Source organism: Martes martes (genome assembly GCF_963455335.1).
Source record: "Martes martes genome assembly, contig: scaffold_202, whole genome shotgun sequence".
In the NCBI taxonomy this organism is placed as follows: domain Eukaryota; kingdom Metazoa; phylum Chordata; class Mammalia; order Carnivora; family Mustelidae; genus Martes; species Martes martes.
In genome coordinates, this window is record NW_027666693.1 from 1 (window position 1) to 19,463 (window position 19,463).

The 19,463-nt window shown below is 37.8% G+C and overlaps 1 protein-coding gene across 1 annotated transcript in view; it reads left to right on the forward strand.

Annotated features, from left to right (window-relative positions):
• Nucleotides 1-6,298: 6,298 nt before the first annotated feature.
• The window catches only part of LOC308337840 (ryanodine receptor 2-like), a gene marked incomplete at both ends in the record, with an annotated part of 87,136 nt that continues 73,971 nt past the window's right edge, over nucleotides 6,299-19,463 (forward strand). Inside the window, 3 exons of the mRNA XM_080831379.1 lie at nucleotides 6,299-6,480; nucleotides 8,130-8,234; nucleotides 16,527-16,551. Coding sequence (XP_080687505.1) covers nucleotides 6,299-6,480; nucleotides 8,130-8,234; nucleotides 16,527-16,551 — 312 coding nt within the window. The remainder of the gene's footprint in view (nucleotides 6,481-8,129; nucleotides 8,235-16,526; nucleotides 16,552-19,463) is intronic.

A 19,463-nucleotide genomic window follows, 5' to 3' on the forward strand; every position in this document is an offset into this window, starting at 1 on the left:
AATTTCTAGACCTGAAAACTGCAGTATCTGAAAGATCAGATAGCTAGCGTGTGGTGTAAGTGGGGTATAAATCCTCTGGACTCTAAAGTCTTTGCTTTTAAGCTCTTTACTCGGAGTGTCCATACAATAAAAGAATGGAGGAGGCTGAGGGGATATCACTATTAAAGCCTTGGAAGGAAGAGGAGAAAGATCCTTTGGAAGGCTCTGGGAAGCTACTGTCTGAGAGAGTAGAACCAGGAAAAAACTGTCCCAGAAGCCACATGCCTTAGTTTCTATGGCTGCTGTTAAAAAATGACCACAAACCAGATGTCTTAAGACACCATAAATTTATTATCTTACAGTTCTTGAGTTCAGAAGTCTAAAATTAATCTCAGTGAGCTGCAATGATGGTATTAGCAGAACGATATTCCTTACGGAGGCTCTGGGGAAGATTCTGTTTCCTTGTCTTTTTTAGTTCGCGCTCCTGGTTTGTGGCCCATCCCCTCTCTTCAAAATGAACTACATACCACCCTGAAACATATTCACAGATTCTGGGGATTAGGATGTGGATTTCTGTGGGGTACCATTATCTAGCCGACTACTTTTGGGATATAGGTGGAAGATGTTGGCAAGATCCGATGAAAAGCAGAGTAATCTAGTTGAATAAGAACTGAAAAGTGTACTTTCTTGTAAACCAGTCAAGTTTAAGATCAGTCTATCTTATGTATATGTAGTAATTCATAGATACATATTTAAAAGACTTTATTCTTTTAAGAGTTTTTGGAGTTTTCAGTATTGGGCATTCCAAAAGTGGATCTTGATGTTTCTTTTCTATCTTTATTCTTCTGTTATTTTGCTATATGCCCAGTGGCACTGCATGTTAAGGACCTATTTGTTCAAGCTCTTGGGTAGATCAGAAATTAAAAGAGTTAATTTTCTGTCCAACCTGGTTGAGTTTTATTTCCATGTTAATTTTTTTTTTCTATTTGCTTTCCTTCTCATTAAAGTGAATTGGGATAGTGTGGGAGGATAAGGGTTCACAGACCTTGCTTCTGATTCATGTAATATATATTGTGTTCTGTACATTATTAAAAGTTAGTATCTCAGATGGCTGAGCTAATGACTCACTGGAAAAAAGTGAAGTTAACTTAAACGCTTGATGTTGTTCATCCATTTTTAAATATGTTACTGATCTGCATGTCCTAAGTCTCCATTAAAATACAGTATCAAATGATTAGTATTATACTTTTAAATATCGTGGTAGTGGACACCTGACTCTGAAGAGACCAGAGCCAAAGACTGAACTAGGGATACTTTTTAATAAAAATAATACCGTACTCAGTTTTTATTTTTGCTTCAGCAATATGCCGGCCTGGAATATGGTTGGGAATAAATAAACTTTATAAATATAAATATAGGTACATATAAATGTCCTCATTTGCTTATTTACTTGCTTGATTAATGGTATATTAAAAGGAACTTCTTTGCCATTAGCCGTAGCAACTTCTTTCTAGATAGGTCTCCTGAGGCAAGGGGAACAGAAACAAAAATAAACTGTTGGGACCACATCAAAATAAAAAGCTTCTGCAAATCAACAAACAACAATCAGCAGGACTAAAAGGCAACTGACAGAATGGGAAAAGTGTTTGCAAATGACATATCTGATAAAGGGCAAGTATCCAAAATATATAAAGAATTTACTCAACACTAAAAAGCCAAATAATCCAATTAAAAATGGGCAGAAAACATGAATATTTCTACAAAGAAAACATACCAATGGGTAACAGACACATGAAAAGGTGCTCACCATCACTTATCAGGGAAATGCAAATCAAAACTAGAGTGAGATATCACCTCACACCTGTCAAATGGCTAAAAGCAACAACATAGGAGGAAACAGGTGTTGGCAAAAATGTGGAGAGGGATGCCTGGGTGGCTCAGTTGGTTAAGCGGCTGCCTTCGGCTCAGGTCATGATCCTAGCGTCCTGGGATCGAGTCCCACATCGGGCTCCTTGCTCCGCAGGGAGCCTGCTTCTCCCTCTGCCACTCTGTCTGCCTGTGCTCTCTCTCTCTCTCTCTCGCTCTCTCTCTCTCTCTCTCTGACAAATAAATAAATAAAAAAATCTTAAAAAAAAATGTGGAGAAAAAGGAATCTCTTGCACTGTTGGTGGGAATGCACACTGGTGCAGCCACTGTGGGAGACAGCACGGATGTTTCTCAGAAAGTTAAAATTAGAGCTATCTGATGATCCAGCAGTCACACTATTGGGTATTCACTCAAAGAATACTAAAACACTAGTTCTAAAGGGATACACGCAGCCCTATGTTTATAGCAGCACTATTTGCAAAAGCCAAGATTTGGAAACAGCCCGATGTCCACTGATAGACAAATTGATAAAGAAATTGTAGTGTATGTATGCAGTGGAATATTACTCAGCTATAAAAAGAATGAAATCTTGCCATTTACTATGGCAGGGATAGTGCTAGAGCAAAATAAGAAGACACGCAGATGGCCAACTCGTACATGGAGAAATGCTCAACATCGGTAGTCATTAAGGAAATACAAATCAACATCCCAATGAGATACCATTGCACACCCATTAGGTTGTCCACCATAAAAAAGACAAGAGATAACAAACACTGGAGAAGATGTGGAGAAAAGGAAACTCTTGTGTACCATTGATGGGATTGTAACTTGGTGCAGCCATTGTGGAAAAAATATGGGAAGTCCTCAATAAAATAAAAATAGAACTACCATTCTATTTCTGGGACTATATCCAAAGGAATCAAAAACAGTAACTCAAAAAGATACCTGCACCCCATGTTCCCTGCAGCTTTGTTTGCAACAGCCAAGACACAGAAACAACATTAAGCATCCACTGATGGATGAATAGGTGAAAAAGCGTGTTTGTGTGTCTATGTGTGATAGAACATTATTCAGACATAAAAGAGAATGAAATCTTGCCTTTTGCAACAAATGCATGGACATTGAGGACATTATGCTGGGTGAAATAAGTCAGATAGAGAAAGACAAATACTGTATGACTTAACTCTTATGTGGAATCTACAAAAACAAAATAAAAACAAACTCATAGAAAAAGAGATCAGATTTGTGGCTACCAGAAGTGGGATGAGGGAGGATTGGAAGAAGGAGGGGGCGGCGTGTGAAAAGAGAACAGTTTCCAGTTACAGGATGAACGAGTTCTGGTGCTGTCATGTCCAGCATGATGCCCATAGTTAACGTTTGCTGTGGGGTGTGTAGGAGAGTTGTCAAGAGTAAATCCCAATGGTGCTCATCACAATGAAAAATTTTTTTTTCTTAAAATTTTTTCGTTGTATCTCTATTGAGATGATGGATGCTAACTAAACTTACTGCAATAATCATTTCATAATGTGTGTAAATCAAACCGTTATGCCGAACATTTAAGCTTATATTACAGTCATGTGTATCAATTATATCTCAATAAAGCTGGGGGAAAACACATAATTAGTGCCTGCCGTGCATGCAATATAAACATACACTTAAATTTCCATTAAAATTTAAGTTCTAGAACCATTTCACAATCATTTATCCTCATAATAGTAATATTGCAGAGTATTGAATGCAAATATTTGCTTCATAATCCTCCTTTTCCCTGAAGACAACCATCGCTAAAAGATTGGTCTGTATCCATCTAGAAAGTCGTGTACAAAAATACTTTTACATCAACGGCATCATATTACTGACTGTTGTGTCCTCTTTTACAACTGAATCATACGTGGTTTTAAAAAAATGACACAAAGTGTCCAAAGACAAAGAGTCCCGTTTTAATTGATCAGGGCTCTGGCTCACATTTTGTATAGTTCTCTTCAGTCTGTTCTCTGTTTGCCTAGTTCTTAGGCTAGTTTCAGGAACGATCTCTAAATTCAGCATCTTCCATAGGCATGAAAAGGAGCTGACTTTCTGTGTTTGTTGTTGTTGTTATTGTTGTTGTTTATTTGTTTAAGGGAATAAAGAAGCCTGGTAGAATTTCCCTCATGCACACTGTTGCATGATTATGACTGTTACTTATTGAGGGAACTGTGGTCAGCACAATTGGCTGAGAGCATGGGGAGGGAGAGAAGAATGGTACATCTATGAAATCAGGTTCTTTTTTTGGGACAAGGAAGACATTTGTATTATAAGTGAGCGTTGGATCATTTCTGTCATTGTTTGCTACAGTACATGGCAGACCCAGAGTTGGCATTCTTTTGCCTTAATTGGAACTATTTATTTATATTTGAGATTCTCCAGGTTCTTGAGCCAAACTAGGTCTAACAAGTTAAATCCTTATCTAGAAAAAGAGATCACAATGCCTCAGTTGTCTCCATAGCTGAGAAATGGAAAAGCCACATCCTTTCTGCCTTACTGGTTCAAGTAGCATTCGTTCCACAAAGGTCTATGGAGTTGCTGTTGTGAATTTTGGGCTGGAGCTGCCAGAGCTGAATAAGAATGAACCTTTCCTCCTGAGAAATTTAGTGATGGAATCGTGAAGAGAAACTTCCCTCAATGAGAGTACAGAGAGGAAGGAGCTTCTCATAACTCACCCAGCGTTATTCCCCCTGTATCTCGTCCTGCATCACATCATAAATGGCTGATGTCCTCAAGACTTAATGGATTAGTCTGTTTAGATTGCAGACAATTTAATGTTATTATTTATATCGAAAGAGCAATTCCCAAATACCTACTATAACTTAACATTTTCTTTCCAGAGGCCGATTTCTATTTATCTTACTGTTCAGGAACATTCTTTGTAAAGCACAAATACTGCTTTGGGAGTGGAGTTATAATGCAAATAAATTAACAAATTACTAGCTTGATGGGATCATCTACCAGCATCTTGTGTAAAGCCTCTGTACACAGCCTTGTACCCGTCTTCCATCTGTGAACTTGGAGAGGTGATTTAGAAGATGAATATGATTGTAATCTCCTGAAGGGCATATAGCTCAAAGTGTTCGCTGAGCAACCGTTATTTATTCACCGCTTACAGGAATGTGGATATTTGTCTGCGGTTAAAATGCACATCTTCTTTTAGTAGACGTTGCCTCTTTTACGGTCTTTCCAAAGCCAGAAAGACTACTTTCCACTCCGAAGCTAAGGATACTCCATATTTCTGTGTATTTGAATGAAGTGATTTTCCAAGACGCCAGCATCAAACTCAATAAGGAGGCCAATTTAATTCACATGTAATTTAATCACTGTGGTGCAGTTATGCACTGTTTTAGATGATGAATCTTGAATGTATAGATTATTTTATTTGATTACTCTCATTCAATTTGGGCATCTTCCTCAGAATTTTTTTTGTGTGTGTTTAAGATTTAAAAAAAAAATCTTACATATGGAAATCTTTGATAGTGAATGAATCAGATGGTAAATTCATGTGATAAACTATTCCTGAATTTACTAGTGATTTAAAGAGATTCATAACCTTTCTAGCCAACCGTCCCCTAATTTTTGTTCTCTTAAAGTTCTACCTTATTCTTGTAAAACATTCTAAACTTTTTTTTCTAAGATTTTAATTTATTTATTGGACGGACAGAGATCACAAGTAGGCAGAGAGAGAGGAAGGGAAGCAGGCTCCCCGCCGAGCAGAGAGCCCGATGTGGGGCTCGATCCCAGGACCCTGGGATCATGACCTGAGCCGAAGGCAGAGGCTTTAACCCACTGAGCCACCCAGGTGCCCAAAACATTCTACTCTTATCGTAGTCTTTCTTCTTTCTTTCACGTCTGTTCAGCAGATGGTACCACCCATACTCCCCTTCCCCCCTAACTCGTCTTTCTCCTTAGCCTGCTTGAGTTTTCCCAGAGCATTATTACCTTTTTTTTTTTTTTTAAGATTTTATTTATTTATTTGTCAGAGAGAGAGAGAGAGCGAGCACAGGCAGACAGAGTGGCAGAGGGAGAAGCAGGCTCCCTGCGGAGCAAGGAGCCCGATGTGGGACTCGATCCCAGGACGCTGGGATCATGACCTGAGCCGAAGGCAGCCGCTTAACCAACTGAGCCACCCAGGCGTCCCTGAGCATTATTACCTTTTGACAAAGTATGTGCTTCTGTTTTTGTTTTCCTTTCTATTATTTTTCAAGACCACCTGTCCCCACTAGAGTGTAAACCCCATGAGGGCCGGGCTTTCAGTCTGTGGTGACCACTCGCTCTAACCACTACCACATGGGAAGCAGGTTATGAACCAGATTTCAGTAAATATTGCCACTTGCAGAACCACAAGGTAGGCCCTACAAACCCAAAATCAGAGGGCTAAAAAGTGCCCAAAATTGTGTTTCTGCTACTCTTGTAACAGCTTTGAATGGAAGGTGGAACTTTTGCTTGTGAAGTACAGCTCTTTTTCACATTGCCCCTTGCTGTTGTGGAAGAAAAGGAGTATTTTCAGAAGGGAACATGGGAAGTTAAAATTTGGGGTCAGGTACCCACCATCCTTGTTGGCCTAGAAAATCCAGATTGGACACCCATCCTTGTTGGACAATCCAGGTGAAGCCCTGTTGTCACAGCTTAATTCTTGCAAGTTCCCCTTTTTACTGTCCAGAGGGTCTCATCCGGGTGAGAATTTTTTTGGCCATCCCCAGGCATGGTGCCTTTGTGAACCAGATAAAAGTTCTCGTACCTTTCCCCAGAAGAAAACATAGATAATAGGCACACGTAGAAAATATGTCACTTGATTTTGTACAGATGTGACAATTTAAAAGGAGGCCACACAGCTCCTCGGAGTTGCAGACACACACTCTTAGAAGCTGTCCCGTTTTATACAGCGAATCTCAGAGCTGTAAGGGAAAGACAAAGACCAGGGTGATCTGCATAACCTGGGGATGCAGGAGGCCAGATGGAACATTTAAGGCAGGACTGGTAATTGCAACCAGATTATGTTCCTGTGGCTTCTGAGGTCATGGTGAGGTCAGTAGCTCTAAGAGTGCGTGGTGCTGTGGGCCCGTTCTCTGCTGGGCTGGGAAACCTTAGGACTGCCCCTAGACCTTTCACAGAGTGCAGAAAGCAGCACCCAAGGGTGCACCGAATGGGCTTCCTATCGTAGTGTACCAGTACTCATAATTCTGGCGAACGTGAGACGGGGAAGGACGTATCAAAAACGTTGCGTTACATGACATGAGAGAAGCAACAGTGAGACAGGAAGATTTAGCACTTCGTAGGCTGGAGTTAGTGACCTACGGATGAGTAACCACAGTGCGTGGTCTCTGCAGAGGAGATAGTGAGAGAGAGTCTGAAAGCCGGGATGGTTTCTTCCCAGACAGGACCACAGGGTGTAAGAGGAATGTGTGCCTTGAAAGCACTAGGAAAATGCTTTTCTGGGGAGTGAAGGAATAAAAATAAGGTTTTGGGGTCAGAGATAAAAAAGGGATTTGTCTGTACACATCTGTGGCTTGAAAATTTTGATTTGTTTCTAGTGGTTTACAGAATAGAAGTGTTAGTGTGTATAACAATTATAGGAGGAGAGAAATGAATTCTCTCATTGACTTAGTCATGAGCTCTAGTTGCTAAACCAGCAGGATGGCTTTGAGGAGGATCCTGCTTGGATGCATAAATTTGGTTGATTGGTTTGTAGTTTTTCCCCATAAGAAGTTGAGGCTTCTGAGAGCCACTCAAGTGTGGATTAGGAAAGAATCTGTGCACCTCGACGGATCGAGCCAATCATCAGAGCACCCTCTGTGTCTGTTCCCCGCGCAGACTGTTTCTGATTTAATTGTTGCTATGTGACTTCAGTGTTTGTGAGGGAATGTAGGCGCTGGTTTTTCGTTCTTTCTCCCTTCTTCTGTCCATCCACCATCCAGTCTGGACTCACTCCGTGAATATGCTCTGTTTTCGGCAGATAGCATTTCTTGTAAGCTTACCGTGCTCGTGCCTCAGCTTAGATTCCTGGGTCTTTCAGAAGTTCACTCCCTTGTTCTGTGCACATGTTCCAGGTGTCCTCTTCCTTGACCAATTTCGTAAACCTCCTGGGCCAGCAGTAGTATTTCCACTCAGAGAGCCCCTGTCACTGGGTTTTGATGGTTGCTTACGCTTCTCTTGTTTTATATTGCATAACAACTATTTGGTATGTATTATACCCACTTTTCTATGAAAATGCCTTTTATGTCTGAAAAGCTTTTTATTTCACTTGTTTTTTGTAGAGCAGTTTTAGGTTTACAGAACATTGTTGAGAACATTCCCATACCCCCTGCACTCAATCACCCTGTAATTATGGTCTTGCCTTTGTGGTACACTTGTTACAATTGGTGAGCCCGTGTTGATGGCATCCTGATCGCAGAAAGGCACATAGTTTACATTGGGGTTCACTCTTTGTGCTATATGTTCTGTGAGTTTTGACAAAGGTTTGATGTCATGTACCCACGATGATTGTGTCATACAGAATGGTTTCACCACCCTAAAAATCCCCTGTGCTCCCCCTATTATTCCTCCCTCCCCCAACTGCTGGAAACCACTGATCTATTACTGTTTCCATAGTTTTGTCTTTTCCATAGTTTCATGTAGTTGGAATCATACAGTACATACTCTTTTCACACTAGTTTCTTTCACACAGCAGTGTGTATTTGAGACTCCTCCGTGTCTTTGCCTAGCTTGATAGCTCATTTCTTTTTATTGCTGAATAGTGTTCCATTGTATGGGGGCCCAACAGTTTATCCATTCACCTGCTGAAGGACATCTTGGATGCATACAAATTTTGGCAATTGTGAATAAAATTGCTGTGAACTCACGTGTAGGTTTCATGTAGACATAAACTTTAAATTCCTTTGTGTGAACACTAAGGAATATGACTGCTGAATGACAGTGTTAACAGTATGCTTATTTTTGTAAGACACTCTCTTCCAAAGTCGCTATGTCATGTTGCATTCCTGCTAACAATGAACTAGAGTTCCTGTTCCTCCACATCGCCCTCAGCATTTGCTGTTGTCAGTCTTTGGATTTTAGCCATTCTTATAGATGTGTAGTGGTATCTTATTGTGACTTTAGTTTGCAATTCCCTGATGATATACTATGTTGAGCATCTTTTCATATGCTTATTTGCTATCTGATGTCTTCTTTGGTGAGGTGCCCATGAGATCTTTTTTTAACTGGGCTGTTTCTGTTTCTGTTGCTGTGTTTTAAGAGTACTTAGTATATTCTGGATGCCAGTCCTTTATCATATATGTATTTTGCAAAGATTTTCTCCCATTTATGGCTTGTCTTTCCATTTGGCTAACATGATCTTTAACAGAACAGAGGATTTAATTTTAATGAAGCCTAGCTTGTCAAATTTTTTTCTCATGGATCATACTTTGGTGGTGGTATCTAAAATGTCCTTGGAAAACCCAGGGTCATGCAGATTTTCGCCTGTGTTACCTTCCAGGGGTTTTACTGTTTGATGTGTTACATTTAAGTATGTGATCCATTTCTAATTAATTTTTAGAAAGGGTTTAAGGACTATATCTAGATTCCTTTTTTTTTTTTCTTTTTCATGAGGATGTCCAGTTATTCCAGCGTTATTTGGTAAAAAGACCATCCTTTTTTCATTGCATTACCTTTGACCATTGGCCAAAGATCAGTTGACTGTATTTATGTGGGTCTGTTTCTGGGCTTTCTCTTCTGTTCTAGGGATCTCTGTTCTTTTGCCAGTCCCACACTGTCTTGATGACTGTAGCTTTAGATTAAGTCTCGATGTTGGAGAGTGTCCATCTTCTTAATTTTTCTCCTTCAGTGTTGTGTTGGCTATTCTGAGTTTTTTTGCATTTCCATATAAGCTTTAGAATCAGTTTGTCAGTATCCACAAAATAGCTTTCTGGGATTTTCACTGGAATTGCATTGAATTGTTCTGTTAGAATCAGTGTATCTATCTTTGAATCCCTCACCTTTTTTTTTTTTTTTTTTTTAAAGAATTTATTTATTTATCAGAGAGCATGAGTGGGGGGAGAGGCAGGGGGAGAAGCCGGCTCTGCACTGAGCAGGGAGCCTCACTTGGGGCTCTATCCCAGGGGCAAAGGCAGATACTTCACCAACTGAGCCACACAGGTGTCCTGTATCCCTCACTTTTTTATAGTAAATGAATCCGGAATTTATTAGTTTGTTATTATATGGAGTTTATTATTTCTCATAGTAGATTCATGTAGAGTTCATTTAAGGTTAGTATTTCAGTTAATTATTTTCCCCAATAGCTAAGCAAAAGTTCCATCCTTGTTCATGACTGATTATTCCATTTCTTATTGATTGTGACACTTTTTAGTCATACATTAAATTCATATATTCCCAAATATGTTACTCTAAATGAAACATTCTGTCATACATGTTTGTCCATTATTATACCCAAACAGCACTGATTTGATCATTGTATTTTGGAAATGTTTTAATATTTAGTAGGGCAAGTTCTACCTCATTACTTTTTCCCCCTCACAGATTGTTAATACTTTTCTTGATGATTAATTTTCCCAAATGAATTTACTTTTGGTATTTAATTGAACATAGTAATTCTCATGAGAACCTACCTGGAAGAGAGCTACTATATTATTCGTTAGCACCTATTTGAATTTGTTAACATTAACGTTTATGCAAGAGCCATTTTGACATATTCTGTGCTTAAAGAGAAAGTGGGTGTTCCTGAGGCTTTGAATAAATTCAGAAAGCAATTTAAGTAGTATTACAGGAACTGTTCCTTTTCTAAAATGGGAATAATTTAGGAAGTGGTAGATCTTAGTCTTCTATCACTTAGTTTAACTTTTAGAAGGAAAAAAATACTTTCATGTAGATTTTCTAAACTCTTTCCTACAATTGAGTTAAATGTGCTGGTGTGGGAGATTGTCAAGTTTACTGTATTGTGTTAGAGCTGTTTCCTTGTTTCATATACTCCCCAAAATATGAAGGTTTCTGCCCGATTAATAAAAAAGTCTGAATAAAGCCAAGAAATTGGACCAAAGTGTAATTCAGTGAATTTTTCTGGACTTCCCTTTTGTGACTTCATTTGCTTAATTAAGTTTATGATGATCTTTTTTTTTCTTTGACTGATGACAGAGAGGACTTTGAGGTCTCATATGGTTTAAAATACAAACCACGTTCAATATTGAATTATGGAGACATGCTTTTTTAAAAATTATAATTTCCTCAGCATTAACACCACATCTCTCCATTCTAATTTAATACTTCATATTTTCCATTTTAATATTATGGGGCTCACTCCAGAGAGCATTTAGGTAAGTACCTCAGTTTGAGATCTGGTGAATCTTTAATTCTGTTATTTGTAAATATATATGAAAATCAAAAAGAAAGCAGAAATAAAGAAAAAATATAACCTTGTAACTGTGATAACTAATAGTTACAAGGGAGAAAGTGAGTATAAAAATACCCAGCACAGTATCTGTAGTAGTAGATTCGTAATAAGTATTAGTTTCTTTCTTTTGCCAAGGGATAAACTCACTGCTTGTTGAGATGTAATTAACCTATCTACATGCCAGTATTTTAATAAAAGTGTATAACGTGATGTTAATTCCTTATTCAATGGCAGTTGGGTAACTCATTCAACAAATAACTAGGCACCAAGGAATCTGTTTTGTTTTGTGGAGGTGGGAGAAAGGAAACATGTAAGCCAAACAAAGTAGTGTTTTGTTTTGTTTTTTAATTTAAATCTAATTAGCCAACATAGAATACATCATTAGTTTCAGATATAGACTTCAGTAATTCATCCATTGTGTAAACACCCAGTGCTCATTACATGATGTGTCCTCCTAAATGCCCATCACCCAGTTACCCCGTCCCCCCTCCCACCTCCCCTCCAGCAACCTGTTGGTTTCCTAGTGTGAAGATTCTCTCATGGTTTGTCTCCCTCTCTGATTTTTCCCCATTCAGTTCTCCCTCTCGTACCCTATGATCCTCTGTGCTATTTCTTATATTCCACATATGAGTGAAACAACATGGTAATTGTCTTTCTCTGATGGACTTATTTCACTTAGCATAATACATTGCAAATGACAAGATTTCTGGGTTTTTTTGATGGCTGAGTAGTATTTCGGCGTGTGTTTGTGTCACACACACCACATTTTTATCCATTCATCTGTTGATGGACATCTGGGCTCTTTCTATAGTTTGGCTGTTGTGGGCACTGCTGCTGTAAATATTGGGGTGCACGTGCCCCTTCAGATCGCTACATATGTATCGTTGGGTTAAATACCCAGTAGCCCAATTGCTGGGTAGCTCTATTTCTAACTTCTTGGGGAACCTCCCTGTTCTGCTCCAGAGTGGCTGCACCAGCTCGCATTCCCACCAACAGCGTGAGAGGGATCCCCTTTCACTGAATCCTTGCCAACATTTGTTGTTTTCTGACTTGATGATTTTAGCCATTGTGACTGGTGTGAGTGAGGTGCTGTCTCATTGTGGTTTTGCTTTGTATTTCCCTGATGCTGAGTGATGAAAAACAAAGTAGTTTTAATTTATTTTGGAGTTTTACTGTTTGGGCCAGACTTGTTTGAAAAACTGGGGAAAAATTTTAGTAGTTCCATTTCCAAGTTGCAATAGATCACTCACTACTCCAGCTGTTGAATGGATAAGTATATTGTGATGTATTCATACAATGGAATGTTATAAAGCTGGGAAAGTGAATTAATTACTACCACGTACAACAACATGATGAATTTTATAAACTAATGTCAGCTAAAGGAGCTAGATAAAAAGAGGACATAGTCTGTATTTTCAAAGTAAGAAAACGTAAAACTAATTAATAGTGATAGAATAATTGTTACCTTCAGGGTGGATGTGAAGGTAGCCTCGAGGTCATAGTAGTGTCCTATATTTAGATCTGGGTGCTGATTACATGGGTTTGTTTACTCAGTAAAATTTCAGCAAACTGTATACTCATGACTTACATATTTTTCTGAACTGATTATGTTCATTAAAAACATGGCCTCTCCAGATCATAATTACTTTAAAAAAATCTAGATGACTTCATCATATTTTGAATCCTGGAACATAGTGTGCAAATTTTCATGTCCCCACCCCCTCCCTTGCAGTCTTAATAATAAACAGCCTGTGTGGTAGAGAATTATTTATAGGGTAGAACAGTTTTTTTCTTTTCATTTTTCTGTAATTTATTACTTAAAAAAATTTAGCAACACGGTAGTAGATTGTAGGCTTGCATTGAATATTTTAATTACTTTTTTTGTGTTATGCCTTGTTATTAAAAACTGTATATTCATGATGAATGTTTTATTGTTGCAGTGTAATTATTTAGAAATGTATCTATGCAGAAAACTAAAGATGCCTTGAACAACTGAAATTTAACATCTTTGATGTTACAAGAATTTGGGACACCTGGCTGGCCCAGTCTGTAGAGTGTCCGAGTCTTGATCTCAGGGTTGTGAGTTTGAGGCTCACATTGGGCATAGAGCCTACTTAAAAAAAATCTTGAGGTGCCTTTTACTTTTTCTTACTTAGATGTTAACACATTGTATTGGGTAGCACTTACCAGAAGAAATAGGCTATAGAGCAATTTCAAATTAAATGCAGAATAAAATTTTGAAACAAAAGAGCCTGGGTGGCTCAGTCAGTTGGGCGTCTGCCTTTGGTTCAGGTCATGATCCTAGGGTCCTGGCATGGTGCCTGGCATCATGCTCCCTGCTCAGTGGGGAGTCTGCTTCTCCCTTTCCCACTGCCCCTCCCCTCTGCTCATGCATGCTCTCTCTCTCTGTCTCTGTTTCTCAAATAAATAAATAAAAATCTTGGAAAAAAAAAGAGAAAAAAATGATATAACTTGTGTGTGGTGTACGTAGTAGTGGTAAGGGAGTATGGGCTTTGAAGTCAGAGACCCAATTTCTGGTCAAGTTCCATTGTTTTGTAACTAAGTAACTTTTTTTTTCATTGTGTTCCTAACACCTTTATATTTCCTTTGTTTCTTCATATTGTAAAATGCAGACAGTAAGATTACATGTAAAGCATTTAGTTCAAAGCAGAGCACATAGTAACTGCTTAATGGGTGGCTTATAGATTTAATAACAATAAAATTTTTCAACTTACACAGTAAAATGAGTTAAGCAATTTGGAAGAAGTAACCAATTTTTTTTTTTTTTAAGATTATGGAGTAGTTCATGTTTATATGTCCAAAATGTATTAATTAAAATATGAATATAAAAAGATGTCCTATGAACATTCCATCTTTCATATAATGATATAATTCAGAATTAATTACTTTTGTATTATATTTTAAACTCCTGTCCTCTCTGTTAAATGAGGCTGGTATTTAAATTTTGTTTTTCTTAATGGAAGTTTTGTTTTATTTGAAAAATGAGGTTGCCCTTTTTTTAGTTGTATTATGATAGAGTATTTGATGTAATTTCCTACTGATATTAAAATATTTATTTTCTCTAAATTAATGAAATCTCTGTATTTTTTTTAAAAATGCCACATGTTTGGATAATAAATGATTGGAATGAATGTTCATTTGTCTTACATGCTTTATGGATTTGGTAATTATTTAAACTCTAAAATTAATCAAGGTTATTGTGGACTTTATATTCCCCTTCTTCAATTAGCTCCAAGAAATCATTCTCCTCTTCACCATTTGCAGGCATTTAATGAAATGATTCTTGTTAACTTTAATAAGAGACGTGTCATGAAATCTTTCTATCGCTTATGCATAATTACAGCTTTATTGCACTTTCGTCTTGTAAATCTGTGGGCTATTTGTCTTGTCTTATGTGTTGATCTGATAATTCATCCCTAGCACATGCTGTTGCTAAGCCTTTCTTTGGGTATGGGGATACGGAATTTGGTATATTGCTACTAATTCTTGCTACTTAAGAACTGTTTCTCTTTGTTAATATACATCATTAAAGAACTTCTATTACTAATAACAGTTTTGATTCTTTTTTTTTTAACAGTTTTGATTCTTAATTATAAGTTCTCTTTCTTCTAGAAAAATCCTGCAATCCTCTATCTTTGCATGATGCAAATGTGTGTGCATGAGAGGGAACATTTAACATTTAGAAATGAAAATAGTGATGACTTTGCTAATCATTGAAGTCACTGAAATGGTATATTTTGTTTTCCTGGCAAATATTTAAAGGAAATCATTACACATTTCCTTGAATTGTTGTTCTTGAAAGACAATAAATACAAGAATTTGTCCTTTTGGAGGTAGAAAAATAAATGGTTACTTTTATAACTGACTAAATTTAACTAACTTCCCTTTGCCCCAGAACCCAGAGAAATAAATTCATCACTCTAACAGGGGTTAATGTTTAAAATGAGGACTTGTGCTTTGTATCATAGCCAAATACCTTAAAAATGTATAGTGAAAACTGGGCCTTTGCATTCAGTAAATTTTTCTTTCTTATTAGCAATTTTGTGTTTTTAAAACACATAGGCTGGGAAGAGGTTTAGCACAGATTTCCCAGGGGACTAGCCAAATTGTTAAGTAAATCAAAGTGCTGCATTACAAGAAATTTAAGTAAATAGAAATTCACTGGGGCTTCAAAACAATTCTATCTGTATATTTAGGTTGATATTTTTATATCACTTTATAATATCTTAAAGATAACCTCTCCATATATTTTATTTTATGCACATTTCCTCCTAGAAGCTTGCTTACCAAGGGAAGCAGATTCTTACCTAGGACCCAAGATTTCTGCCCAAATAGCGTTAGCGTCTTCCCTGATTAATGGATTTTCTAAGAGAAAAGGTTACAAATAAACTTAAATGGGTGAAGAATCTGAAGCAAACCTCCAGTGACACAGGACACTGATCATACGTATTACAGAAGGGAGGTGGGTCATGGAAATTTAACTCTGACACAGAGTATTCTCCTCGGTGTCGAATTTTTTTGTTCCTGTTGTTCTGATTGATTGGCTGGGAGTCCTAAGGCATTGTAGAAGTCGGTCCTTATTGATGTATGGTTTTTAATTCTATTTTACACTTTGGAATATAATTATATTCACTGAGTTTTTTAAAGAATCACATAATGGTTATGAGGCTAAAAATCACATAATGATTATGAGGCTAACATATATTCATTAATAAATGCAATTTTAAAGATAATTTGATGCTGATATAATTTCAGAATTATTCAGCAAGGCATGACTTTTGTTATATTGTGGCATTTTATACAATATTAAGATTGGAGTAAGTCGTTTTACTTGTATTACATGAAAGGTTTTTAGAGTTAGATGCTGTATTTCTAAAGTGACCTTTTTCACTAAATAGATACTTAGTGGAGAACAGTCCTCCCTAAATCAGGAGACCTATTAGGTTTGAGAATTAGGTAAAGAAAGGTTCATGTTTGCTTCTGAATATGTTGGATTAATATTATTTCATGTACCTGGTGCTTTTCTAGCCTAATAACTTTAGAAGTTCCGATCACTAAATTGAGTTTTCTTTTTGTTTCAGGAGAATTAAATGTTATTAATGAGAATTTTGAATATTTTTATTATCCGTTAGAGTTAGTAGTAGATTTTGGTATAGGGATCTCATAACTGTTTATTTATGTGAGATTAACTGAAACGTTGCCAGTCTGTATTTGTTTGCTTGTTATTTATTTTGGCTTTTTCTTTCCACAGCAAGTTGATGTGGAAAAATGGGTATGTGTTTCTATGTATTTACAAAGAAATTGTGATCTAAGTGAGTGCATGTTTGCTGTTGCCTCTAATCGTTCTGCTTTGCTTCCCAGTGTGGCTTGGACTCTTGAGTCTTCAAAATAACTGCTATCTTGTAATGAACCCATCTTGTACCGATCTCTAGTAGAACCTTACGAATGTTCATTTTTTCTTCATCTGAAATGAGGTAGATTGAAATCCTCCCCACACCTTAGGAGCATAGGCTTTCTCTATCAGTGGCTTTGTAATTAGGATATGCTTCTGATCAAAGGAAGGCTTTGAATTAATGTTAATCAAGTCAAAGGAATGAATATTGTGTATCTCTTATCAAAAAAATCTAGACTCTTTCAAGTCCTATTTCCTGGTTCCTTTATTTTTCCAGGTAACTATAGAAACGCTTGGTTATCTGTATGAATGTAATCTTAAAAAGCTAAGGTGAATGGCAGTATCATGAGGTAAGGTACCATGGCAGGATTCTGGAGACTAACTGGACCAACATTGTGACACACTGTGTGAAGTGGCCAAATGACTACATTGGTGCCACTTTCCTCTTCTGCTAAAAAGAGAGGGAGAGAGAAGGATCCTTCCAGTCCTGAAAACCCTGATTATCCCAAATAATTCTGAATGTAGATTAGAGTCTTACCAACACTGATGTTCCCCATCCACTTTTTTTCAGAGCATGCAGAACAGCGAGGCATATTGTATTATTTTCATAGTTATGTTATTTTGTGTTGATTTGCTCTGTGACTCAATAGGATGACTTTTTAAAGATTGGCTTAACTGGTGGGTTTCATTTTTATCTTTCTTATTTTTCCTGATCGTGGGATCGGATCTCAATATTCTGCATATTGTGAATATTTTGCTACTTTTTTGGGAGCCTTTCAGTGGTTTCCCAGATGAGTACATGTGCACCTCTTTTTTTGTGAATCTTGGTTCTTTTGCACTTACTATATCCTTTTATATTCATGGAAACTTTTTTTTTTTAAATGGCCATTTCCATGATGATGACACATAAGTATTGATTTTGAGAACTACTTTTATATTATCTTTCTGGCAATAATGTAAATTCATTATCTATCTGTTCATAGCTGAACTATTCCTAATTTTGTTCAATTTGTTTCTGTTTTGAAATTTCATATCTTCTGTGCCTGTAGCTAAAGTTCTGACCCAAGCTTTAGACTGTTCTGGTTTGGGGAACAAAAGCCTGTTTCTAAGAACATATTTGTCACCTTTTGGGGTCCCCTGGCAGTATCAGCCATCCTGAAACAAGTCTTTTTGTGTTTTCTTATCTGTGTACCCCATCACTTCCGTTACACTATTTCTGTGCTGTACCTAGATCACTTTTTCTTGAACCAACTATTCAAGCCGCTTTCAAATCTCCCGGGAGTAGGGTGCTCACAGAAATAGAAACCCCCTTTGCCATTGTCCGTAAGTATTTCCCTTTCTTCCTCTGTGTAGCTGGTGCTTTTCTCTCTCTTACTTTTGTTACAATTTCACATCTCAAAATTAAGTTTATTTGTAAATCTTTGCAATGGAGATTTCTTTTTTGATCCTGAGAAAGTAATGGAAGTAATATTGAGCTGAAAAGCAGGTAGTTCCTCACCTTATGTAGGTTCTCTGTGGATTATAATCTTGTCTGTAGGGTTAGTATCTGGACTAGTCCTTTCTTGTTCTAAAATATTACCATTATATTAATAATAAAACATGGGTGGTGGAATATACTGCCATTTAGGTATCATATAATTAAAATACCTTGCTGGATTCATTTGAGAAAACTGATAATCACTGTGAGCATAGGACTCAGTAAATTTTAGATTTGAACTCTTTCTTTCTTTGAAGACTTTTGTAATTCAAATCTTATGCATCCGTCATTAGAAGTTTGAAATTCTACTGTTAACAGGCACCTTGAAGGGTAATCAAAAACATACTAACTGCCTACCTACTACCGGCTCTGTGTGGGGCTTGTTCTCCTCTGTCCCATTAGTTAAATTAGGATGGGTCCTATGGCCTTTCTTATAGTCAGACTGAAAGTCACCCGAAATCTGACCTGAGGCTCTCTTGCTGCCACCAGTGGTCCGTGGTGATGACTGCCTTGTCCTAAGTTCTCTTGGGGGCATTACAGACCTCCTCAGGCTGGCTCCTCCTAGGACGACCGGTCTGCTTGTTGGCAGCAAGTCACTCCCCAGCGGCAGCCCTGCACTCTGCGGACACAGCCTGCTTCGCGAGCGCGTCTCTTCCCCCTGATCTTCAGGCACAGTCAGATGCTGGTCTCTGGTGTCCTGCTTCCGGAGGACACAGGTGTCCCGGAAGCCACACTTGCTAGGCTTGAGGTAAAGGCAAGCTTGGGTGGGAGGAGAGCAAAACCCACCTCCGAGAAACCATCTCTTTGCTCTCCCTCCGTTTCTGGAAGACCAGAACTGGGGATCAGCCAAAGGCAGCAAGTGGATCTTCAGCCACCCCCTTTGGTGTCCCTGCTTAGGTGGTTTAGAATGTGGTAGTATTTGCCATCACTTTGTTCTGAGACAGGTGTTCTACGTTAACGCTCCTATATTTATCTATGTAGTACATTTAACAACCCCAGACGAAGACCTTTAGGAGCATTCTAAAACTTACATATATGTGGAAATTAAGATGGCTTCTTTATCCATTTTCTGAAAACATGATTCTGGATAACTTCATCCAAGGTTGATCGATCGGTCTTAATCAATGTCTCCTCCCTCCCTCCTTCCCTCTCTCCACTTGTTTCCCAGTGTCTCTTTGAGCATCTCTTGAGTATTTTGCATGTAATCATGAGCCCATTGAGTAATCAAATGCTGCTCTTCATGCACCAAAGGAGAATAACATTGGGGAGTCCTGGTTAATAGGTGATTGATTGCCTGTTATTTTCCTCTGCTCCACCCC